General features: G+C 35.9%; 1 protein-coding gene across 2 annotated transcripts in view; it reads right to left on the bottom strand.

Annotated features, from left to right (window-relative positions):
* Positions 1-26,087, bottom strand: part of LOC148951575 (retinol dehydrogenase 11-like) — a 271,589-nt gene that overhangs the window by 54,555 nt on the left and 190,947 nt on the right. For both annotated transcript variants that reach the window (XM_089090342.1, XM_089090341.1), the window contains one exon: positions 1,541-1,653. In XM_089090342.1, coding sequence (XP_088946468.1) covers positions 1,541-1,653 — 113 coding nt within the window. The remainder of the gene's footprint in view (positions 1-1,540; positions 1,654-26,087) is intronic.

Here is a 26,087-nt window from a genome sequence, read left to right as displayed (position 1 = left end):
ATTTCTGCTTTTATATGACTTTATATGACTTTGACTTTATACGAAGTATATGACTTTATATGACCTTATTTCTCCTCATCTTACGTTTTAAATTCGCTTTTTACTTTCTTTGACAGACTTGTTTTTTGGAAATCATTTTTCTAAATCAATTCTTTTTAAATGATAAGAGTAACCCGAAAGATTTTTGTATCTCATTAGGAAAATATTGAAAAATAACGATAACAAGTTTCCCAAAAAGGAGTTGTTACCATGGAGATGTAGTAACTCGAAATAATATAATTAAATTTTCACACGATCCCGCTTCACTGAATTTAGCCTTAATGTCTTGCATTAACAGCTAGGTTCCCTTAAGTATAAACACTGAAGTTTCCCTGGAAACTGTAAAAATACTTGTTTTGTAACGCAATGACAACATTTTTTTTTTCATCCCACTTATTTTGACACTTTGAGTCTGACCTCTGAGTTCTTCAAGAGATTCTGAGGTTCTGAACTCTAATCAGAGTTCATAGGAACTTCCAATCATTCCAGAATAACGAAATCATCTTAATAATTTAAACATTAATGAATTATTATGACTTTAGGCTTAAAAACTCATGGAACGACAAAAGTTACACAATGGAAATAACTCAAATTCAATATGTAGCTTCTAGCAACACGCGTATACCTGCAACAAGCCTGCTTGAATGTATTTTGCGCTTTAACGAAAACCAAAAGGATTTTGAACAGTGAATTTTTAATCTATCAAAACATCAGGAAAAATATCAGGAAAAATTATAATAAAGAACGCAACAAAGAAAAAATATTCTTAGAGTAGTTACATTTATGACTTTCAATTTAGTTTTCCTATGTTAAAAGGAGTTTTTTTTATCAATGCATTTCATTTTGATTCCATGGGATGAAGCATATAAAAAAACTGATGCCAAAATAAAACTTTTAAAATGAACATTTTAAGGGTAATTAAATTGTAATTAAAAATGTTAATTTTGGAGCAATTTATATAGATTGCTTATACCGTATTTGGAATTGACGAAACAATAAATTCTTTAACAATTGATTCCAATACATTTGAAACGAATGCGTTTAAAAACAAGAAAATAAGAATAGCAATTAACTGTATATGAGATTATTGAAACTAGGTTGATTGTTCAAAATACAACGATATTAATTCTAGAAGTCTCGGTAATTTTATATTTTTTATGTTATAATGATAAAAGAGAAACTGTTTATAATATATTTTTTCAGTAAAGCTCAAATTCCACAGAAAATACAACAAATATGAAAATATTCGTGTCTTTCAAAAAATATTCGAGTTTACTAAGGATGCTCACAGAATTCTATAAAACTAGATAAGAACAACAGATGTTTATCCTTTCACTCCAATTTAACTCATCATCATAGATTTGCAAGGCATAGAAAATGAATAGCCAAGCTTAAGAAAACCAGGTCCATTGCCCCCAAACCCATTATCTTACTACTGAAAGTTATATTTCATTAACAGTAATCTTATATAAGAGAAAAAAGTGTTATTAGAAACCTTTACCTTGGAAACCATCATTGTAATTGCCCAGACAAAAGTTCTGAAGTACCATGGGAAGCAATTCAAAAAAGCTGTGCTTGTAATGGCACCAGGATGAACTGAGTACACTTCAACACCTAAAAAAACGTTTTCTTAGACTATATCTTGCTGGTATTCTTATCAACTCATAAGGAGTGAAACGTACAACACGACAACACGTACAACACGTACAAAAATAAAACACGAAGAATGAGGAGGCATAGCAATTCAATCAACTGAGGTAACTAATCACTTAAAAACTACATTTGACACTGGAAAGAAGTCATTTCTTTTTAGATTAAATAAAAAAAACTTTCCGAAAAAGAAGTTTTTCAAAGAAAAGTAAAGGCCACTTTAAACTTAAGATCAGCAGATACAAATACCTGTTAAAATTCAAACTCGAAACGACCAGTATTTGCTATTAGAATAAATCAAACTCAAAACGAACTGAAATTAAATAAACAATCATAGCAAAAAAACATACAAAAAGTAATAACATAAATGAATAAATAAATCTTAAAGCAAGTAATGCTTAAATCGAATATTCAAATCAAATTCAAAACTAAATAATATTTTGCTAATGAAGTATAAATGAAACCCAAAACGAACAGAAATTAAACAAAGAATTAATGCAAACAGACATACAATAGATATTAATGTTGAATAAATAAATCTCAAAACGAGTGAAACTTAAATTGAATATGCAAATCAAGCTTGAAACGAACAGAAATCACGACAAACAAGAGTTTGGGTATCGGCTCCTTCTCTCACTTTAAAAGTCTAAAACCTACTGCGAAATTGGTGTTTTACTAAAAACGATTTACATTACAAATATTTTCTTTTGTACTTAATATTGAAAAAATATATTAAAACTAAGTAAAAATTTGAACTGATGAGCTTTCAGCAATTACTATAATTATACAGCAAACGTTCAGTTTTATTTATTAGTTCTTTTGAAGATTGTTCAAGATGAATATAGTTTCACTACACACAAGAGTTTGTATACTGCGTTCTTCCTTAACTGTATTAAATAAATAAAAAACAAGTTTTTTAAACTGAAAGTAAGGAGCGACATTAAAACTTAAAATGAACAGAAATTATTCCGTATATGAAAAGGGCTGTCCCCTCCTCAACGCTTCGCTCTTTACGCTAAAGTTTTTTATTGTTTTAAAAAATAAATTTGTTAGACAGAGTCAAACTTTATCGTAAAGAGCGAGGCGTTGAGGAGGGGACATCCCCATTAATATAAGGAATAATTTATGTTAGTTTTAAGTTTTAATGTCGCTCCTTACTTTCAGTTTAAAAAACTTGTTTTTTTTTATTTAATTTCTGATCGTTTTTTAGTTAATGCAGCTTTTATTTGGCTCACCGTCATTGAATAAGTAAACAAAATTTGCATAAAAATTTTACTTTTCTTTTGTTAAATGAATGTCTCTAAATTTGGTTATGACGTAATTTACATATTAACTTACGTAACTATCTTCTATATTCGTATATTTTTCTTCTGGCAAAAAATACAAAGTTGCAGATTTTTGCAGATATGAGCTTGAAACCTATGTAATAGGGTTTTCTGATACGCTGAATCTGACGGGGAGATTTTCATTAAAATTCTTTCACTTGTAGGGGATGTTTCCCCCCTGTTTAAAAAATCGGGTAAATTTTCTCAGGCTCGTAGCCTTTGATGAGTAACACTACACTTAATAAAATTTATATATTTAGAATCAGCATTATAAACCCATTCTTTTGATACATTTATTGACATCAAAATTCCGTTTTTAAAAGTTTCGATTACTATTGAACCGTATCGCTTGTTTTTTTTATTGTTTTTTTTTATTACGTATATATTATTACATATATGAGGGAGTTCTTCCCTTAGTCAATACCACACTCTTTAAGTTAAAAGTTAAAGAAAATTTAATTCACAAACCCCTGAATAACAAAGGCCGTTTAATTAGAATAGATAGCTATTTGGAAAGCACTAAAAAGAAACTGTAGCGTAAAGAGCGAGGTATTGACTTGGGGGAGAACCCCCTCATATACGTAATAATTTCTGTTCGTTTTAAGTTCTAATGTTGCTTCTTATTTTCAGTTGAAAAAACTTGTTTTTTTTTATTTAATTTCTGATCGTTTTTTAAATAATTCTTGTATATCCGGCACCCCCTTAATAGAAATTTCCCGTACCCCAAAAAAACATCCACCACGTACAGATTCTCCCGAGTAGCCCTCGCTGCCAGCCCCCCCCCCCCTCCAGAAAAAAATCCTTCCTGAAAATGTTTGTATACTTCCCAATAACCAATAAATAATGTTGGCAAGTCCGGCGCCCCCTTCATGGCAATTTCCCTTCCCCCATGAAAACTTCCTTCAAGGACAGATCCTCCAACATAACCCCCGACCCCCCCCCCCACTACCAGAAAAAAACTCCTGAAAACGTCTGTATACTTCCCAATAACCAATACTAATGTTAACATTGGGTAAAGTTCATAACTTTTAGCCCTCCCCCCGGGGACTACGGGGGATTAAGTCATCCTAAAAGACATAGTTATCATATTTTCGACCATAATGAACAAAATGGCTATCTAAAAATTTTGATCGGGTGACTGGGAAAAAATGAGCGTGGGAGGGGGCCTAGTTGACCTCCATTTTTTTTTGGTCACTTAAATAGGGCAGTAGAACTTTTAATTTCCGTTCCAATGAGCCCTCCCACGATATTCTAGGACCACTGGGTCGATACGATCACCCCTGGAAAAAAATAAGAAAAAAAAAAAACAAAAAATAAACACGCATCCGTTATCTTTCTTCTGGCAAAAAATGCAAAATTCCACATTTTTGTATATAGGATCATAAAACCTATATAGTAGGGTTCTCTGATACACTGAATCTGATGTTGTGAATTTCATTAAGGTTTTATAACTTTTAGGGGGTCTATCCCCCTTTTTTTGAAAACCAGCCCAATTTTCTCAGGCGCGTAACTTCTGATGGGTAACACTAAACTTGACAAAAAGTTATATATTTGAAATCAGCATTGAAATCTGATTCTTTTGATGTATCTATTGGTATCAAAAACCTGTTTTCTAGAGTTTTGGTTACCATTGAGCCGGGTCGCTCCTTACTTACAGTTCGTTACCACGAACTGTTTGAAAAACCTAAAGTTTATTGCGTCATTGGAGCTTCACTGAAAACGAATTATATTACAAATACTTTCTTTTCCAGTTCTTACAGCATTGAAAATGAAAATCAAATTACAGTGAAATAAAATCTTGGACTGATGGATCTTTCAAGAACTATCATTATATAAAAATATTCAATTTGATTTTGTTTATATTTTCCAAGACTGTTCAAGACACAAAAAGTTTTTAGTAAAGCGCAAATGAACTGACTTTTGTAGTGAGAGAAGGAGGCGATACCCAAACTCTTGTTTGTGGTGATTTCTGTTCGTTCCAAGCTTGATTTGCATATTCCATTTCGAGTTTCACTCGTTTTAAGATTTTGTATTCATTTACATTAGTGGCTATTGTATTTTTGTTTGCATTGATTGCTTATTTAATGTCTGTTCGTTTTGGGTTTCATTTATACTTCAATGGCAAAATATTTTTTATTTTTGAGCTTGATTTGTATATTCAATTTAAGCATTACTCGCTTTAAGATTTAATTATTAATTTATATTATTAATTGTTGAATGTTTTGTTTGTATGTGTTGTATGTGTTGTACTCGTTGTATGATTTTTTATTTAATTTCTGGTCGTTTTGAGTTTCATTTATTATTTAATAGTAATTTCCGGTCGTTTTGTGTTTGTTTTTTTAAATGTATTTGTATCTGCTGTTCTTAAGTTTAAAATGGCCTTTACTTTTCTTTTAAAAACTTCTTTTTCGGAAACTTTTTTTTATTAATTTTGTTCGCGTTTGATTGCAAAAAGTTTCAAGTTCTTAAAAACTCTTTATTTCAAAATGAAACTTTTTTTTCAACATCAAATGTTCATCAAAGTATCAAAATTAGTATAAAAGTATCAATATCAAAGTAAAAAAAAAATGGATTTGTGTCAACCTCGGAGTTTTTATTATTTGATGAACTAGGCCTATATATAACAAAAAAGCTATCTCAAAATTTTTTGTCGGATGGATTTGGGAAAAAAGGGCGTGGTGGGGGTGGGGGCTAATTGCCCTTCGATCTCTTTTGACTTTTTAAACGTAAACTAGAACTTTTCATTTTCAATCAAATGAGCCCTCTCTGAAGTTTCTACCAGCATATCTTATATAAGAACCATATATGCCCCCAGGCCATAACTTACACAGCATGTCCCCAGGCCTAGGGGGGTGTCGACCCCTGAGTTTTAATATCTGATGTTTGGACTATTTTTAACAAAATGGTAATCTCAAAATTTTTATCGGATGGGTTTGCGGAAGAAAAAAGCGTGGTGGGGGATGGGTTAGTTGCCCTCCGATCTCTTGTGACTCTGACAAAGTCAGCTAGAACTTTTAGTTTTCAATCAAATGAGCCCTCTCTGAAGTTTGTACGAGCATCCTTTCCATAAGAACCATATATGCCCCGGGAGCATAACTTGCAACACCTGCCCCCGGACCCTTGGGGGTTGTGTGGACACCGGGGTCTTTGTTATCTGACCTTAAACTGTTTTTAACAAAAATGGCTATCTAAACATTTCTATCAGATAAATTTGGGAGAAAAGGGGCGTAGGAGGATAGTTGCCCTCTGGTCTCTTTTGACTCTTAAAAACTGAACTAGAACTTCCAATTTCCAATCAAATGAGCCCTCTCTGAAGTTTAAACGAGCATCCCTTCCATAACAGCTATATATGCTCCCCGGGCATAGCCTACCACGCCTAACCCGGGTCCTGAATGATTGTGTCGACCCTGGAGTTTTCATTAGATGATCTTTGAACGATTTTGAAAAAAATGGCTCTCTCAAAGTTCTTATCGTATTCTTATTGGATGAGCTTGAGGAAAGTAGGGCGTAGAGAGTGGGGCTAGTTGCCCTCTGATCTCTTTTGACTCTTAAAAAGAGGACGAGAAATTTTAGTTTCCAATGAAATGAGCCCTCCCCGAAGGTTATACAAGCATCCTTTCCATAAGAACCATATATGCCCCAAGAGCATTACTTACAACGCCTATTCCCCGGGCCCTGGGGGGTTGTATCGACGCCGGAGATTTTGATATCTAATTTTTTAAATATTAAAAAAAAAATGGCTGTCTAAAAATTTGTAGCAGATTGGTTTGCGGAAAAAAGGGCGTGGGGGGATAGGGGCTAGTTGCCCTCCGACCTCTTGACTCTTAAAAAGTGAATTAGAAGTTTTAATTTCCAAATAAATGAGCCCTCTATGAAGTTTATACGAGCATCCATTTCATAAGAACCATACATGCCCACAGGGCATAGCTTAAACACGTGCCCCCGGCCCCTGGGGGGTTGTATCGACACTAGATTTTTTCTTATCCGACCTTTGAACTATTTTGAACAAAATAGCTATCTCAAAATCTTCATTGGATGAGTTTGGAAAAAAGGCAAGGAGGGGGGGATAGTTGCCTTTGGATCTCTTTTGAATCTTGAAAAGTGAACTCGAACTTTGACTTTCCAATCAAATGAGCCCTCTCTAAAGTTCCTACAACATCCCTTTCATAAGAACCATATATGCCCCAAGGGTTTAGCTTTAAACACCTGTCCCCGGGCCCTGGGGGTTGGGTTGACACCTGAGATTTTGTTATCTGACTTTTGAACTATTTTTAACAAAATGGCTATCTCAATATTTTAATCGAATGCAATTGGGGAAAACGGGGCATGAGGGGGCTTAGCTGCCCTCCAATCTCTTTTCACTCTCATAAACTGAACTAGAGCTTTCAACTTCCAATCAAATGAGCCCTCTCTGAAGTTTTTACGAGTATCCTTCCATAAGAAACCTAAATTCCCCAGGGGCGTAACTTACAAAGCCTGCCCTCGGGCCCTGGGGGTTTGTGTCGACCCCGGAGTTTTTGTTAAATGATCTTTGAACTATTTTTTTAAAATGGCTATCTAAAAGTTCTTATTGGATGGGTTTGAGGAAAAAAGGGCGTGAAGGGGGGGGGGGGGTTGGTTGTTGTCCGTCGATCTCTTTTGACTCTTAGAAAGTAAACTAAAACTTTTAATTTCCAATCAAATGAGAACTCTTTGAATTCTATACGTTCCTTCCATAAGAACCATATATGCCCCCAGGGAATAACTTACAATGTCTGCCCCCGGACCCTGGAGGGTTGTTTCGACACCAATATGATCTTTGGACTATTTTTAACAAATGGGTATCTTAAAAATTTTATCGGATGCATTGGGGGGGGGAGGGCGTGGGGGCCGGTTACCCTCCGATCTCTTTTGACTCTTGAAAAGTGAACTAGAACTTTCAATTTGCAACAAAATGAGCATTTTCTGAAGTTTGTACGAGCATTCCTTCCATAAGAACCATATATACTCCCAGGATATAGCTTACAACGCCAGCCCACGGGCCCTTGGGGGCTGTCTCAACACCAGAGTTCTTGTTATCTGAACTTTAACTCTATCCCAACATTTTTATCTGATGCATTTGGGGGAAGAGGCGGGGGAGGGGTTGGCTAGCTACCCTTCAGTCACTTTTGACTCATAAAAAGTGAACTAGAAATTTCAATTTCAAATTAAATGAGCCCTCTTTGAAGTTTCTAAGAGCATCCCTTCTATAAGAACCTTATATGCCCCCAGGGCATAACTTACAACGCCTGCCCCCCCCCCGGCCCTGGGGGTTGTTTCGGCATTGGAGTTTTGTTATTTGACCTTTGAATTAATTTTAACAAAATGACTATCTCAAAATTTTTATCTGATGCAATTGGGTAAAAAGGGTGTGAGGGCGGGGGGGGGGGCTAATTGCCCTCCATTCTCTTTTGACTCTAAAAAAGCTAACCTAGAACTTTTAATTTCCAATCAGATGAGCCCTCTTTGAATTTTGTCGAGTATCCCTTCTATAAGAACCATATTTGCCCCCAGGACATAGCTTACAACGCCTGCCCCGGGGCCCTGGGGGATTGTGTCGACCCCAAAATTTTTGTCAAATGATCTTTGAACTATTTTGAACAAAATGGCTACCCCAAAATTTTATAAAGGGTGTGTGTGTGTGGGGGGGGGGTTAGTTGCCCTCCGATAACTTTTGGCTCTTCAAAAGGGCACTAGAAATTTTGATTTCCAATCGAATGAGCCCCCTTTGAAGTTTATACAACGGCCTATTCTATATGAAGTGCCTCTGGGAAAAACAATGAATAGACCGTGGGGGGCTAGCTATCCTCCGATCCCTTTTGACTCTTAAAAACTGAGTTACAACTTTCAACTTCCAATCAAATGAACCCTCTACGAAGTCTATACGAGCATCCCCTCCATAACAACCATATATGTCTCCAGGGCACAACCTACAACGCCTGTCCCCGGGCCCTGGGGGCTGTGTGGACACCCGAATTTTGTTATCTGAACTTTGAACTATTTTTAACAAAATGTCTATCTCAAAATTTTTATCTGATACATTTGGGGGAAAGGGGCAGGGGGTATCTAGCTGCCCTCCAATCACTTTTAACTTTGAAAAAGTGAACTAGAACTTTCATTTTCCAATCAAATGAGACCTCTTTGAAGTTTATACGAGCATCCCTTCCATAAGAACATTATATGCCTCCAGGGCATAACTTGGAACGCCAGTCCCCGGGCCCTAGGGAGGTTGTGTCGACAACGGAGTTTCGTTATCTGAGTTTTGAATTAGCTTTAACAAAATGACTATCTCAAAATTTTTATCTGATGCAATTGGAGAACAATTGAGGAAAATACGATCACCCCTGGGAAAAAAAAACAAATAAAGACGCATTCTTTATATTTCTTCTGGCAAAAAAAATACAAAATTGCGCATTTTTGCAGATAGGAACTTGAAATTTCCGTTCGAATGAGCCCTCCCATAATATTCTAGGACCACTAAGTCGATACGATCATCCCTGAAAAAAAATAAACACGCATACGTGATCTTCTTCTGGCAAAAAATAAAAAATTCCACATTTTTGGAGATAGGAGCTTGAAACCTCTACAGTACGGTTCTCTGACACGCTGAATCTGATGTTGGGATTTTCATTAAGATTTTATGACTTTTAAAGGGTGTTTCTCTCTTTTTTCGAAAATAAGGCAAATTTTCTCAGGCTCGTAACTTTTGATGGGTAAGAATAAACTTTATGAAACTTATATATTTGAAATCAGCATAAAAATTCCATTCTTTTTATGTGTCCATTGGTATCCAAATTCCATTTTTTAGAGATTCGTTACTATTGATCCAGGTCGCTCCTTCCTTACAGTTCGTTACCACTAATTATTTGAAACTGTGCTTTTGCTTGTGTTTTTTTTTTCCAAGAATTATGGATTTATACTAAAAATTGTCCGTATCTTGGCAAGTGAAAGACAATTGAGAGCTTTGTAAATTAGTCTTCTATTTTCTGCAGTTTACTTGTGGACTTTCCGGCTAATAAGAGAAGATTCTATCTTTTTTTCATCGGTGTTGTTTTTTCAGTAAAACGCTAGTTTTCAGAATTCTGCAAGTATGGGGAATATGGAGCTAATTTTTATGCATAATAACAACAATGCTTGTCAAAGCTTTAAAGAAAAATGACATGAAAAAGTTTATTTCTAGCTAAGTGTTTTGAATCTTTATTCTGGCTCCTTAAACTGTCTGAGAATTGAGAAAATAGGGAGTTTAAAACTTAATTCAAATCAAACCTGAAATTTAAATCCAGAATTAAAAATTTAATAATATATAATACTTTTCTTTATAAGATGTTGCCTCTTTTTATAAAAAGCTTTTCTTTACAAAATGTTGCCTCTTTTTATTCTAACACCTGAAATGAAAATTGACTATGTAGAAAATTAAATAAATAAATAAAAAAAAAATTAAATATTAAATTTTGTACACTAAAGTAAAACTTTGATCGTTTGATATGCTTACCCACCATGTTCAAGTACGTCCAGAACCGCAGTATCTTAATTGCTGAGATGGGAAGGAGAATAAATAAGCTCTTTCATTCTCAAAGGAGTTCCTTGTAACGTTTAATTTCAAAACTTTTTTTGTATCAGTCTTAAGTGAGAGGATTCAATCTTGAAGCAATGAGAAATAATAGCTTCTGTAGCATAGAGAGTGAGGGGTTGAGAGGTAGGGTAGTCAAAGAAGTGGAATGCAGGTTGCAAGACCAGGAAATTCAGACATGAAGAAATAGCAAGATATAAACTTCAGATTCCATCGAGGTTTCATAAATCAGCCATCGATTTATGGTGCAAGTACATTTGTTTAATTTAAGCTTTAGAGCTTAATTTAAATTAAATTTTAAATAACCTATTTTGTCGGATTAATTCAAATATCAGGTGGTTTAAGGTTTCGCTATCGATCATTTGGGTTAAAAGAATGTTTGTGAGAAGTTAAGATTGATATATCGTCCTTATCTTGCCGGAAGTTTGGTCATGGTAACGAAGCTGAAAAAGAATTGTGGACTGAATTCTGATAAAAACTGATACCAATTTAGTTTTCAAAACTTTTTAAAAGTAGCCGAAAAAATTCTAACAATAGAAGAAACGCCGATAAATTGACGGTGCACCGCCAAAAAACTTCGTCACCGCCGACGGCATAATTGTATCTGCCGCCACTAAATTTTATTTCGGCGCGGCTTCGGGGTCTAAAATCAAGAGACTGAAACTGTCTAAATTAGTGTCTTGTCGTGGTATCAAGGCACAAACATAGAACAAACATAGAACAAACATAGAAAAAGATGTTTTCACAAGTAAAAAACATCTTTTTCTATTCCCAAAGTAGTTATGAAAATCCGTTAAGCTCTAAAAACGGCTTGGGAAATCGATTTGAAAGTTTCAGAAGATTGGGTCAAGTGGACCTCCAATTTTTAGTTAGGCTTAGGGAAGAAGTATATTGAAGGATACTATGTGTATTCAGGGTATTAAGATAGCATATATGCAAAACCACGGAAACTTCTTGGGAGATATAGTTAAAACTCTCAAGGAGCGCGGGGTGGGGCGATGCAAGGGGCTTCACATTTGTCTAGGGACGGCAGCTAAACATATTATCTCCCCGAATCCCCCCCAACGTTTTTTCCACTTCAACGCTCTATGGAAATAGGAATTTGTTCACGTCTAAGTTAGCGAGGTAATCTAAAAGAAATTTAAAATAGCGTGCCTGCAATATTTCTAAAATGACTCGGGCATAAAGCTGAAACTTTCATGGAGCGTTAGGGTATGCCAAGTGGATCTGAAAGTTTGACTTCTGGGAGGGAGCCAAAGGGGGGAGATGTATGTTGTAGGACAGCCAATTACTTATCAGATAAATGCCCCCTCTTTACTTTTTACATACATTTTTTAAGATTACGTGATAAACACTTTTAACAACAAAGCTCAGTCACCTACAGCTTGGCTTGGCCACGTTATTAAAATTCAGCATATTTTTTCTGCCAGAGCAGGAGTCACATTATCCCAGATGAGTTACGAGATTGAGCCTTATCGATCCATTGTTCCTTCCTACAATCAACATACTTAGAAGGTTATGATCGCAAAGCATATATTCTTTTTTCTCTCTGATTGCTTGGTTTTCTTTTTGGTTTTTAGTCAAAATTAGAAGTCGTTTTTCTTATTTGTTTATCATCAGATTCTGAAAACAGCACAACGAGTCCTTTGTTTTGTGTTACCGTGAATCTTTTACCCTATTTTCAGTCAACACTAGTAGATGTTATAAAACCACATTTTGGTATAATTCGGTAGTGCTGACTCCAAGTTTTAGAATTTAAGCCTCTATGATAACTATGATCTGTTCACAGTTACGTGAGTCGTATGTGCCCAGGTTATCAAAATAGTGTATTTGCATTATCTAAGGCAGTGTTTGTCAACCTGTGGGTTGTGGGTCGTGAAGCCTCAGTAGGGTGGGTCGCGAGGTCGAGAAAAATCAGTAAAAAAAACAATGAACTTTAAAAAGGTAGGTATATTAAGAAAAATTTAATATGATGCTTATTTAGTTATATATAAAATTTTATACAAACACTAACCAAAAATAAACCTTCGAGTACCGTATTCCTTCATTTTAATGTGAAGGTTACGCTTGAGTAATTCCAACCAATTTCTTCTATCTTAGATCTTTTTTTGCAACATCAAGTATTAAATCGTTTTCCAAATTTAAACCATTCCTCAAGTGACTTTATTTGGGCCATTGATGAAAATGCCAACTCGCACAAGTAAGAGATAGAAAATGGAATCAAACACTAGTATTAAAACCGGGTATTCTGTTTTTCTTTTTAACCAAAAGGTATTCAAATTTTCAGACCTGAATTCCTAGTGAAACCTCCCAAAGGCAGATAATTCTAGCATATTCTCTTTTAGCTTAATTGCTAATTTCGCCCCATTTATAGCTGCATTTAAAAACGGATTCAAGATCCATCTTTGCCCAGTGTTACCCGATAACTCTTGCACTGAGAAGTAATTACACAATTCTGTCTAACAGCATTTTCATACCAGATCTAACAGTCCGTGGTAACGACCTGTAAGTAAGCAGCGGCCCGGCTCAATAGTAACCGAAACTCTAAAAAAAAGGAATTTTGATACCAATAGATACATCAAAAGAATCAGATTTTTATGCTGATTACAAATATGTAAGATTAATCAACTTTCCCATCAAAAATTACGTGCCCGAGAAAATGTGCTTTATTTTCGAAAAAAGGATCACACCATCAGATTCAGCGTATCAGAGAATCCTACTGTAGAGGTTTCCAGCTCCTATCTGCAAAAATGATGAATTTTGTATTTTTTGCCAGAAGAAAGCTCACAGCTGCGTGTTTATTTGCTTTTTTTTCTTTTCCCAAGGGGTGATCGTATCAACCAGGTGGTCCTAGAATATCGCGAAAGGGCTCATTCGAATGGGAATTAAAAGTTCTAGTTCCCTTTTTAAGTGACCAAAAAAATAGAGGGCAACTAGGCCCCCTCCCACGCTCATTTTTCTCCTAAAGTCGCCTGATCAATATTTTGAGATAGCCATTTTGTTCAGCATGGTCAAAAAAATACAATAGCTATGTCTTTGAGGATGACTTAATCCCCACAGTCCCCGAGGAAGATCTACAGGTTATTAACTTTACCCAATGTATAGATGTAGTATTGGTTATTGGGAAGTATACAGAAGTTTTCAGGGGGATTTTTTGGTAGTTGGGGGGGGGGCGTCGGGGGTTAAGCGGGAGGATCTTTCCATAGAAGTAGTTTTCATGGGGGGAAGGGGCATTGCTATGAAGGGAGCGACAGATTCTCCAGCATAATTTAAAAAAGCGATCAGAAATTAAATAGAAAAAACAAACAATTTTTTTAACTGAAAGTAAGGAGCAACATCAAAACTTGAAACGAACAAAGATTATTACATATATGATTGGGTTCGCCGCCTAGTCATTACCTCGCTCTTTACGCTAATTTTTTTTGTACTTTCATCAGAGCTATTTATTCTAATTAACGGCCTTTATGATTAAGGGATTACTCTTAAAGAACTGGAACAAAGTTTGAACTTTAGCGTAAAGAGTGAGGTATTGACTAGGGGGTAATCCCTCTAATAAACGTAATAAAATATACGAATATAGAAGTTCGTTACGTAAGTTAATTCGTAAGTTACGTCAGATCAAAATTTCGAGAAAGCCATTTAGCCAAAAACAAAGTAAAGTTAATATGCAAATTTCGTTTCAATTATTCATGTCCGGTGAGCCAAAATCAAAGCTGCATTAATTCAATAACATTCAGAGATTGAATAAAAAAAAAAGTTTTTTTAACTGAAAGTAAGGGTGACATTAAAACTTAAAACGAACAAAAATTTTTCCGTATATGAAAGGGATTGGTCCCCTCCTCAACACCTCGCTCTTTACACTAATCTTTTTTATTGTTTTAAAAAACAAAGTTGTAAGACAGAGTCAAACCTTAGCGTAAAGAGCGAGGCGTTGGGGAGGGGACAGTCCCTTTCATATAAGGAAAAATTTCTGTTCGTTTTAAGTTTTAATGCCACCCCTTACTTTCATTTAAAAAAAATAGTTTTTTATTTAATTTTTTGCCAAAGAATGATCACGGATAAAAACAATAATAGGTAAAATAACAGGGAATTTACCTAAGACAGTGAGATTTTTTTCGACCTTAGAAATATTTAGCCTCTATATCCAAGAGCCTTCCATAGGAAACTACGTATATAAATTAAATAAAAGTTACAATAGATTTTTAAAACTGAAATTAAAAAATTAAAACAGACCTAGGTTTGTTGTATTTATGATGGAAAGGGAGTGTGGTCTTCGTCGTTATTTAATGATTATGGATGTGTCTTGTTTTTTTTCGCAGGGGTGATCATATAGGACTCTTGATCTAAGATCGGGAGAGGGCTATTCGAAAAAAATAGAAGTTCCACGCAGGAAAGAGGGCAACCAGCCCCCTATCCATGCCTCATTTTTTTACCAAAGACATTCGAATGTCTTTGGAAAATACTGGAAAAAAGAATGCTAAGGATTGAGCTAAAGATTTCTAGATTATAAAAGTGATGGTTTGTATGAATTGTTCAAAAAACAGCGCCATTTAGTGAACAAATAACGTTGCAAAGCTATGGCTGAAAAAAAGCTATGATAGAAAATTTTCAAATAGCAATGGAAATATGAAAGAAACATAGAAACTGATACATGAACTAACCGATGGGAATGCTGAAATTGGAGGGGATGAAGTACAACTTGAAGGATTCGTCCCTGATGATAAGTGTGGAATTGCAAATAAGTTTGGTAGTTTTTTTTCTCTAATATTAGTACTAAAGTACAAAATAGTGTAAAAAATATATGTCAACAGGTTCAAGAAAACATTATATGTGATTAATTAGAAAGAAACTTTCCGAAAAAGATGTTTTTAAAAGAAAAGTAAAGGCCATTTTAAACTTAAAATCATCAGATACAAATACTTGTTAAAATTCAAACTCAAAACGACCAGAAATTACTATTAAAGAATAAATGAATTCAAAACTAACAGAAATTAAATAAACAATCATAGCAAAAAAACATAGAAGTAATAATATAAAGGAGTAAGTAAATCTTAAAGCGAGTAATGCTTAAATTGAGTATGCAAATCAAGATTAAAACGAAGAATTATTTTTTTCTATTGAAGTATAAATGAAACCCAAAACGAACAGAAACTAAATAAACAATCATACCAAAAAACATAGAAGTAATAATATGAATGAATAAATAAATTTTAAAGCGAGTAATGCTTAAATTGAATATGCAAATCAAGCTTAAAACGAAGAGATATATTTTGCTACTGAAGTATAAATGAAACCGAAAACGAACAGAATATAAATAAACAATCAATTCAAATAAACATACGATATATTTAATCAGCCAGGTTTATGATGAAATCACACTCGAGTTTAATCCGAAGTTTGCGAAAATTGAGCAGGCTTTAAAGGGTCTGATAACTCAAATTGAGAACCTCGAGGACAGAATCATTCGAATTGAAACAAAGCTGGATGATTTTGATCAGGAGGCCCTACTCGACAGCCTTGTATTTCATGGGGCCTAACAGTTACCCAATGTGGAAAGTCGCACGGCAATACTTCAAATTCCGAACAGCAAAATGTCACTGACTGAACTCTCGCCTTCTGATCTGATCAATGAGTACCGTCTCCGCCTGAATAATCAGACCCCACAGACTGAAGAAATTTCTGCTAGAGTTGTTCCGATCATTGGTAAATTTTCTAGCAAAGATGTAACCCGAAAAGTGTTTAAAGCAAAAGCTAGACTTGCATCTACTGGTATTTTTATATCGGAGTCCCTAACAAAGCGTCGCCGGGACATTTTGAATGCGGCTAAAGACAAGTACGGTCAGCGTAATGCGTGGTCGGATTAGGGTCATACATTGACAAAGCCTAGTGTAGGGTCATCAATAAAGAAAATAAGGTCTATTGCTGAGTGCATTTAGTATTAGAAGTTATGATTTGTTTTTTTGTTTTGGTTTTTTCTCTTTTTTTCGTTTTTTCTTTTTTTTATTCTTCTGTCTCTACTTAATTTTAATTTTTTTGCTCCTTTGTGTCCCTGTTTTTTTCTTTTTTTATGTATTTTTGGTGTTTGTTTGTATTTTTTTTCCTCTCCACTATTCCTTATTTCAGATTTAATTGTTTTGGCTTTATTTCTTTGAATTTAAATCTGTTTGACTCTAGTTCGGGCGAAATCTCCTCCTTGGGTGAGCGACTGCTTCAATTTGAAAATAATCCAAAATATTTTCTTAGCTTGATTAATAATTCCGTAGGTCAGTCTAATAAATCACCATCAAATCCGCATTTTTCAGCTGGTAGTAAGTATGTATCGGATTTAGATCGAGTATCCAAACGAGATGGTAGTTTCTTTGTGCTTCAGCTTAATGTACAGGGCCTTTGTTCTTCATTTAATGAGTTGAAAAAAAATAGTGCTGAGTGGCCACCCTGATTTTATTGGTCTTTTAGAGACTCTCCTTGATTCGAAAAATGAATCTCTTTTGCATCACTCTGGGTACAAGATGGGATGTTTAAATCGAAGTAGTATAGCAAGAGGTGGCCCTGCTGCTTATGTTTCGGAATGTCTTTCGTGCTCTGTTAGACGTGAACTCTCAAGAAATGAAGAAGGAATTTTTGAATCTATATTTACTGAGATTAAAACCCAAGCTAAAATATAATTATTGGTAATATACACCGGTCTCCTAGTGGGTCTGTTCCCTCTTTTCTTCAGATTCTAGATGAGGTTTCGGAAACAATCCAATTTCATTCGTGTGAACTTGTCGTTATGGGTGACTTCAACCTTAATTTGTGTGACCGGAAGTCATCCTCGTCCTTGGATTTTCTTTCAACAATGCTCGCTTGTGGAACATTACCTTCTGCATGCATACCAACTCGCATTACTAACACTACTGCTTCTTTGCTTGATTATATTTTTTCATTGTTGACTTTCGTGCAAAAGTTTGTATTGACGAATGATATCTCAGACCATTTTTCTGTTTCTTCCACGTATGATTTTTCCGATGCGTTGCAAAGGAGGAACCAAGGAGCTGGGTTTTCCTCTTAAAAATGCAATGATCAGGGTCTGCATTGTCTTAGGTCACGGTTGCCGGGTTGTTTGTGAAGTATTCTGAAATCAAGTTTGATATAGATTCTTTGTTTAATTCTTTTTATGATTCTTTGAAAGAAGTTACCTTGGATACATGTGTTGCGTCCCAGTCGAATCCAGCATCAAAAAGAACAACTCCTTTGAATCCTTGGATGACTCCGGGGCTCCTTAAAAGTTAGAGGAAGAAAAATAATCTTTGGAAGGTTTACAGGTCCTCTAAGCCATCTTCTCGTGATTCTCGACTTCAACTTTTCAAAGCTTATAGAAGAGTTTACAATTCGCTTTGCCGAAAGGCCAAATCGTTAATTTATTACAGAAAATTCTCAGCGTGTAGTCAAGACATTAGGAAGATATGGCAAGTAATCAATTCTGATATCAGGCCATCTTCTCAGCCTCCTTCTGTCCGTTTAAGTACTATAAAGGAAGATAAAAATGAGGAGAGTGAGAGAGTTCAAGATATGTTTGACTCCTATTTTGCTAATTCAACAAAATTACAGCTTCTTCTGCAAGTAGTTATCCTTCTCTACCTTACTCTAGGTCTTACCTTGGACCGCCTTGTCCTAAATCAATGACATTAGAACTTGCCACTGAAGCTGAAGTAGCCAGAATTGTCAATGTTTTGAGGGGTTCTTCATCTTCTGGCTCAGACCGTATTCCGACTAAGGTTGTAAAGTTCATTCTTCCTGTAACCATTTCTGCACTTACGAGCCTTATCAATCTTTCGTTTGAAAATGGTTTTTTTCCAAGTGCTTTAAAGTGTGCTCGCGTTATTATTCTTTTTAAAGGTGGATCAAGCAATCATCCTGCAAATTATCGTCCCATATCCATTTTATCAGTGTTTAGTAAAATATTTGAAAAGGCTATGCTTTCTCGACTTCTCAATTTTCTTAATTCTAAACACTTTTTTCATGATTTTCAGTTTGGTTTTAGGGCGAAGCACTCAACTGAGCATGCATGCGCAACTCTTTTGAATTATTTATATTCAGTTCTTGACTCTGGTCTGATACCTGCTGCTCTTTTTCTCGATGTACGAAAAGCATTCGACTCATTAACACACAAGATTCTTCTTTGGAAACTGTCCCATATTGGTATAAGAGGTATATTGGTATACTTGTTCTAGGTTTCTATCATATTTATCTGGTCGAGCAACCTCGGTTAATCCACAATTTTATAACCCTTCGAGAATAGAGTTTGGCATTCCACAAGGATCTGTTATTGGGCCGATACTCTTTTTAATCTACGTCAATGACCTTATTAATGCGGTTAAAAATTTTAAACCTACCATTTGCTGTCGTTTTTGTCAACCAGTATCCGTCATTAATTGTGACAGTAGTTCGTCCTTACCGGATGCACTTATTGCTTTTGCTGATGACAGTACTCTTGGCACAGCTGGTACAACTGAGTCTGATCTTCGTTCAAAAATAAATGCTCTTTTTTGAAAGAGTTAACCAATGGTTTGACGTAAATTATCTTACCTTATGTGTCGGGAAGTCATTTTTTCTCATTTTCTCCAGAGTTTCAAAGGCTTGCCCTGACTTAAATGAAATACACGTATCAAGAGGTTCTCTGAGTAGACCTAGGGATCGTTACGTCCGATTCCTAGGCATCTTGCTTGACGAAAATCTTTCCTTCAAGCATCATATTGACCTGATTAAAATGAAAGTCTCCAGGAGTCTTGGAATCCTTAGAAAGCTTAAACACATATTTCCAGGGTCGATTCTTAGAATCTTGCTGTACAGCCTAGTTCAGTCTTATGTTTCATATTGTTCTGTTATGTAATTTGTCAACTTTTCCCTCGTCTCTGATGCCACTTTCAAAACTTTATGATAAAGCAAGGACTTTTATTAAGGAAACTAACCGATCTTCACTTAAACCGTTGCTTGATTTGAAATCTCTCTATTTTCTTTCTTGTTCTTCTTTCATCTTTTTACAGTTGCACGGGCATCTTCCTGCTGCTCTTTGTAATAATATATCTTTTGTTTCTGATCAATCGAGTTATTATCTCCGCACTTCCAGCAAATTACAGATTATCCCTACTCCATCAGTGAGGTCTGATTTCAACCCTCCGACAACTTGCAACAGGATTTGGAACACGGTCCCTGTGTCTGCACGAAGCTGCCACTCGTTTGGTATGTTCAAAAAATATGTTAGGGATTTTCTAGCTAGTAATTAAGTTTTTTTTTATGTTGATCATTGTATCTTATGATTTTTTTTTCCACGGAGGAAGGTATTTTCCGTGGGGAGGGGGGGGGGTATTTTCCACCGGGATTATTTTCTAGAGGGTTATTTTCGGGGGGGGGGGTATTGTCCGGGGGGAATTTTCCGGGGGGAGGTGTTTTCCGGGGGTATTTTCTGGAAGGAGGGGGGGGGGAATCACCAGGGGGTAAACGCCGGCCACCATAAGAATTATCCCCCATCATGGAATGAGAATAAAATGACTGGTAAATAGTGTTTAAGAGATTTCAGGGGAAAATCCTCCAAAGAACTCTGATTAAGAAAACCAGAGCCAACTAGTCTTGCCAGATCAACAGCTTTCAACAAAGAAACTGTGAAACTTGTCTTTAATAATTACAAAAATGTTTTGAACCACTATGATTTCAGCCGTCTGATATTTGGAATGTTCATTAGACGAGTTTGTCAACGATTCAAACACCACCCAAGATATGGGCCCCTAAGGGGGTAACACAAATTGAAAGCATAACGTTTGGTGAAAGAGGCGCTAATATTATGATGATAGCCGCCATAAATGCTGCTGGCATCAGTCTTTCACCTATGTTAATATTTCCCAGGGTCAATTTTAACGATTTTACGCTAATAGGGGCACCACCAGGCACTATTGGAGCAGTAAATCAATGAGGGTGGTCTAACGAAAAATTATTTCTGAAGTTTCTGAAACACTTTATGAAGCACGTCAAGCCAACAACTGCTACACCAGTGATTTTCCTGATGGACAACCATTAGAGTCATGTGACCCTACCAGCGATCACTTAGAAAAATCTTCTGGGATACATTTATTAACATTTCATCCCGAAACCGATCACAAATTGCAGCCACTAGATATTTCTGTTTTTGGACCTTTCAAAACCTTTTATAACATGGCAGCAAATGATTGGATGTTGACACCAGGTAATTCTCGCACGTATATCACAATATATGATGTTGCTTCTTTAGTTGGATTTGCATACCGGAGCGCCTTCAGCCCGACTAACATTCGGCTTTGAGGTATCTGAAATGACTTTAAGGTAGCTGGATTAGTGCCAATCAATGAAAATATTTTCACGGAAGGTGAATTTTCCTCTTGAACTGTAACTGACAGACCACTTCGTGTCACTGAAAGTTTGAATCGGAATGATGAGGAAACCTTGGAAGCCACGGATTTGTCATCCGAATATGCCACCGAAATTATTTCACCAGAGATGATTAGGGCCCATCCAAAGGTAGGGCCCAGGAAAGAAGTCACCAAAGGGAAGCAGAGAGGCAAGTCAAGAATATTGACTGATACTCCGGAAAAGGAAGAAATTGAGAAACATAAGATGAAAAAGAAAAAAGTGAGTCAAGTAGGCCGAAAGAAGAAAGCACCGAAACAGTTATTTCAGGTTGATTCAACATCTGATTCTGACTCAGTTACTGAATTGATGATGGATTATAATGAGGATTATGACACAGGTTTTGTTGGTTTAGGGGCCAATTTGAAAAATCAGAAAAATTTTGAAAGAAATGAAATTTCTAAGGGCGATTTTGTTGTTGTAAAGTTGGCTGGCAAAAGGAGTGTGAAACTTTTTTTGCGGAAGTAATAGACTTATGTGAAAGCGAGTTACAAATTAAATATCCAACGAAACTAGACGATACAAACTCTTTTGGGTTTGTAAGGAATGATTAAAAGGAGTATCACATTGATGAATTTTTTCATCATTGATGATATTTTATTGAAACTTGCAGCTGCAGTGAAAACCTGTGGGATTGTTTGTCAAATGGAACATCTGCAATATGAAACTGATTTGTCAATATTTAATTTAGAAGTGGATACTTGCTAAAGAACAAGTAGTAAATATGTTCCTTTTAGTTTTTGTACTTATTTATGTAAATTATCGTAGCTACAACATAGAATGGTCAAAGGTACATGACCTATGTTGTTCCTCTGACCAGCTGACGTATATTCTTGTGATCTATATTTACTTTAAAAAAAATCCAACATAGATTCCAGAGATCAAATGTGTGTATTAGAAGCTAAACTTTGTCATGAACAATAAATAATTTCATATTTAAATATAGTTGTCGTAAAAACGTTTTTTTTTTAAATGGTTAAAGGTACAACACTCTCCCTATTTTTGTGGTACGGTTTTAGCTGCAAGAGCTTGGCGATTGAGAAAGCAATGCATCCATCAAGCGCTTGGCACCAAACCCACTCTTCGTACCAATGATGGCTTTTGCTAGGTTACTACTAATAGCAGTTGTAGATTTAAAGTTTTAAATATTTGTAATAATACGTCTATGATAGCAGTGCATTTTTGTGCCCAATCAATATTCATATCTTGCATAGCTTCTAGGAACATGTCGTGCAGGCACTGACCTGTAATATTTTTGGGAAGTCCCTTGCAAAATAGTATTTCTTCCATTAATACCTCGTTGGATTCAAAGGGCACAAAACCTAAAAACTGCGCAAACTACGCAGAACTTTTCTTTATTTTGTCTATGACTTGATTACGAACGGCAAACACCATATTGCTTATTCTGTGTTAAATGGTATTGTCAGATAGAGGTATAACTTTGAGTTTTCGACCTCTTGCTTGCCAAACATAACCTCCGCTATATCTAAAGCCGCTGGTAAAATCAAATTTTCGGCAATGTTGTGAGGGGTTTTAGCCACACGAAAAACTACTCAATAGCTATTAAATAATGGTTTCTCATTTATGTTAGACATTTGTCCTATAGTAGCTTTTGATGTTCAATCTGCTTGTATTGATCCGTGGCATCCTTTGCTTTCCTTTTTTTTTTTCTTGAATTAATGAATGAATGAACCTTCCAATTCAAGGAATTCCTGTATCTCATAAATTTCAAAGAATAAAGATCACTCAAACTAATCAGAAGCGTTCATAGGTGGTTTAATATCATAAAGCTATTGCCAAAGCCACGGGCCTAATTCCTATATATATCCTGAATGAGATTTTTTCTCCCTAATAAACCCAGAAAATAAAACAGAAGATCCATTTTCTTAATGATAAGGATAATACGGTTATTTCCGCTGCTACAAAAAGTTTCCTTTTCGTCCTCCATAATGATAATCAAATAATTGACCTTAAAAAAGAAATAATGATATAGAAAGAGAAAAAGTCAAGACATCATACTGTAAAAAATATTATAGTGAAGGATACAGGGTTACACGGAGCTCCTCCGGTATTTACTAACTACCATAAACTATGGTAACTAATCGGCGGTAATAATCCTACCGGCTTTATGTTACACTCAAGGACTTTGCAATACCCTTCTTTTTCTTCTTCAAAAATCGTTGGTATTGAACAATTTCCTCACAATGCCCGTCAACAGACAATTGAACGTTTCAAAATCCTTAGATCTTAAAATGGGAAATTTAGATTAAAATTCAACTCCCAATAATCCAATAATCAGATGACGTCTTTTGAGTCGGAAAAAACAATTTTAGTGTTCACACTATGGTTCAAGCTATACTTCCATAGTGTGCCATAGGCTCGTAAATCTGCCACGCCCGTGAACTTCTCTTGCATCAAATAAGATGCCGGCATCTTATAAACTTCGGTTTTCCATGGGTTGTTGTGTCGAACATATGGTGACGCCATGAAATCAAGAAGAGACTCACATTGTCTTCGGTTAGAAGACAAGCTGCAACGAGAATCAATATATACAAGCCTGTCACGGAACCGTGCCAGCCTCGAATTCAGCCACATTTTTTTTAACTGGTATATTGACATTTTTTGCCACAAAAACGAACTAAATATGTCACGATTTCAAGGGAGATTTTAAATTTTCTCAGGGTGGTATATCGAACATATGTAACGTCATGACATCAAGAAGAGGCTGCAGTTAGAAGAAAGCGACAATGAGAATCAATATACACAACCTTACCGCGTAGTGACGGAGCACGGCGGCGCTGCGGTAAGAAGAAGTCTGAAGCAGAAGGTGGTAAAACCACATCCAGCACCATTAGACGGAAAAACCAGGTCAATGGTAACCCAAACACTAAGTAACCGAATTACAAAGTTATAATTTTATAAAGGCACTACTTCTAATTTAAGGTCCATTTGCTTAAACCGAGTACAAAGAACATGACATGATTTAACTTTCAACGGCTGAAGAAGATACGTCATTTGAACAACAAGAAGAAATTGTTGCCCAAACGCCCGGACCATCAAATGTGACAAGACGTATTCAAAAAGGTAAAGCAATGGGAGTGGAAAAAAATGTTTAAGCGGCTGCTTAATGAAAATGAAGCACACATAAATGTTATTAGAAAACTAGCGATAGTGAGAGTAGAAACGGCTAAAGCAAAGGGCATAGAACAAACAACCGTGAGAATTACATTGAATTACAAACGAAAATTTTGAACAGCGATCTGTAGTTAGAAACTCAAAAACAAATTTTTTTGTATCCATGACGTCTTAAGAAATTATATATGATGTGAATCAAAGCGCCTAAAGCAAAAGACATGGAAAAATATCTGAGGTAATGATGAATGCAAATGAACAACAAAATCTGCGGTTGGAAGACAAGTGAGAGTGATGATCACATCTAATGGTAAAGGAAGTCTCTGCTTAGAAGAGAAGCAACAGTGAAAGTCACAATGAATCCCAGAAGAGTACAAATCATATAAAATGTAAGACTGTCTGAAGGATTAAGAGGAAAAAGGAATTTAATTCATGTAAAAATTTCTTAATTCTATTCAAATAGCTGATTTGACACCTTATCACTTAAAACTAAAGAATAACGCGATGATTTTTCCGAATTTGTTTAGAACCTTAATTTTGAAAAAAAGATTCATATGAGTGACGTCACATTTATCAGTTCCAGAAGAAAACAAATCCCATAAAAGCGATGATTCTTTCATGAATTAACAGGAAGGAGATCTTGAATTAACGCCATAATTTCTTAACTCAATTGTCGTTGCTTATTTGAGACCTCAAGACTTAAAAAAAGAATAACGAATGTATATACTCCCTTTCTACCAAAAACCGCGTGTTTATATAAAACATCTTTTTGTTAGGATTATAAATAATAATACAATGCAAAAACCTAGGCCAGAGCCTCTTACAAAACAGGCAAAAGACAAAACAAAAATTTAGATAAATATTCTAAAGTTACTGAAGTCGTATATACGACTCTCGCATATCTTCTCAAACGAGTTCTTGAAAGAGATGGTGGAGGGTGCCAGAACGGTTTCTTCGGCTAGGGAGTTCCGATCCTTTCCGGGCCTTTCGAAACCAACAACTCGGGTTCGAAAGGCCCATTTGCCTACATCTTTGTAGAACCTCTCAGTTTTAAGCTTTAAGGGATGGCCACGTAGATAATTTTCGTTAAAGACCAGCAATAAATCTTCGGGGACGTTGTCATAGCAGCCATGGCATAGCTTGTACATCTCGATCATATCACCCCTTAGAAATCTGTATGAGAGTGCTGGTAGGTGAACCAGACGAAGACGTTGTTCGTATGGGAGGTCTTTCAGACTTGAGGAGAACTTCGTCATCTGCCTTTGAACTGCTTCCAGTGCGTCTATATCCTTGTTCAGGGATGGACGAACTTTGCAATGACCATATTCGGGAATTGGGTGGACTAGCGACTTGATGAGGGTCACGAGCATTTCTACATCGAGACACTTGAACGTTCTCCTGATCAGTGCTAATATCCACGTAGGCTGTTTTATGTCCAATTCGTAGTGGTCCGAAAAGGTCAACTTGTGGTCAATCATGATATGCAGATCTCTTTCGACCGTGCTTTGAGCAAGTGGTGTGGGCCCAATGCTGTATGATGCAGATGAACATTCAGCTCCGAGGGTCAAGTGGAGGCTTTTCGGGATATTAATTTCAATCAGCCAAGATTTCATCCAGGCACTAATACGGTCGAGATCTTATTAGAGTTTTGCAGAGTCTTCAGGGTACATGATGATACGATATAGCTTGGTATCATCCGCGTACAGAAGAATTGTTGAGTCAATATCATCAACTAGGTCGTTTATATAAAGGTTGAGCAGAAGGGGACCTAGGATAGATCCCTGTGGGACACCACTGATAACGTCAAATTCTATTTGGCTTATCTGACCTTCCGCAGCAATGACTTGCTTGCGCCCCGTTAGAAAGTTCGTTATCCAGGCAAGTATTTGCCAACCATCCAGGTCATATTTCGCAAGCTCGAGAAGTAGATTCAC

This window comes from Artemia sp. Qi Xiang Cuo, chromosome 6, assembly GCF_049724085.1.
Source record: "Artemia sp. Qi Xiang Cuo chromosome 6, ASM4972408v1, whole genome shotgun sequence".
Lineage (NCBI taxonomy): Eukaryota > Metazoa > Arthropoda > Branchiopoda > Anostraca > Artemiidae > Artemia > Artemia sp. Qi Xiang Cuo.
The sequence above is the reverse complement of the archived record's forward strand: the minus strand, read 5'-3'. Positions and strand labels throughout refer to the sequence as shown.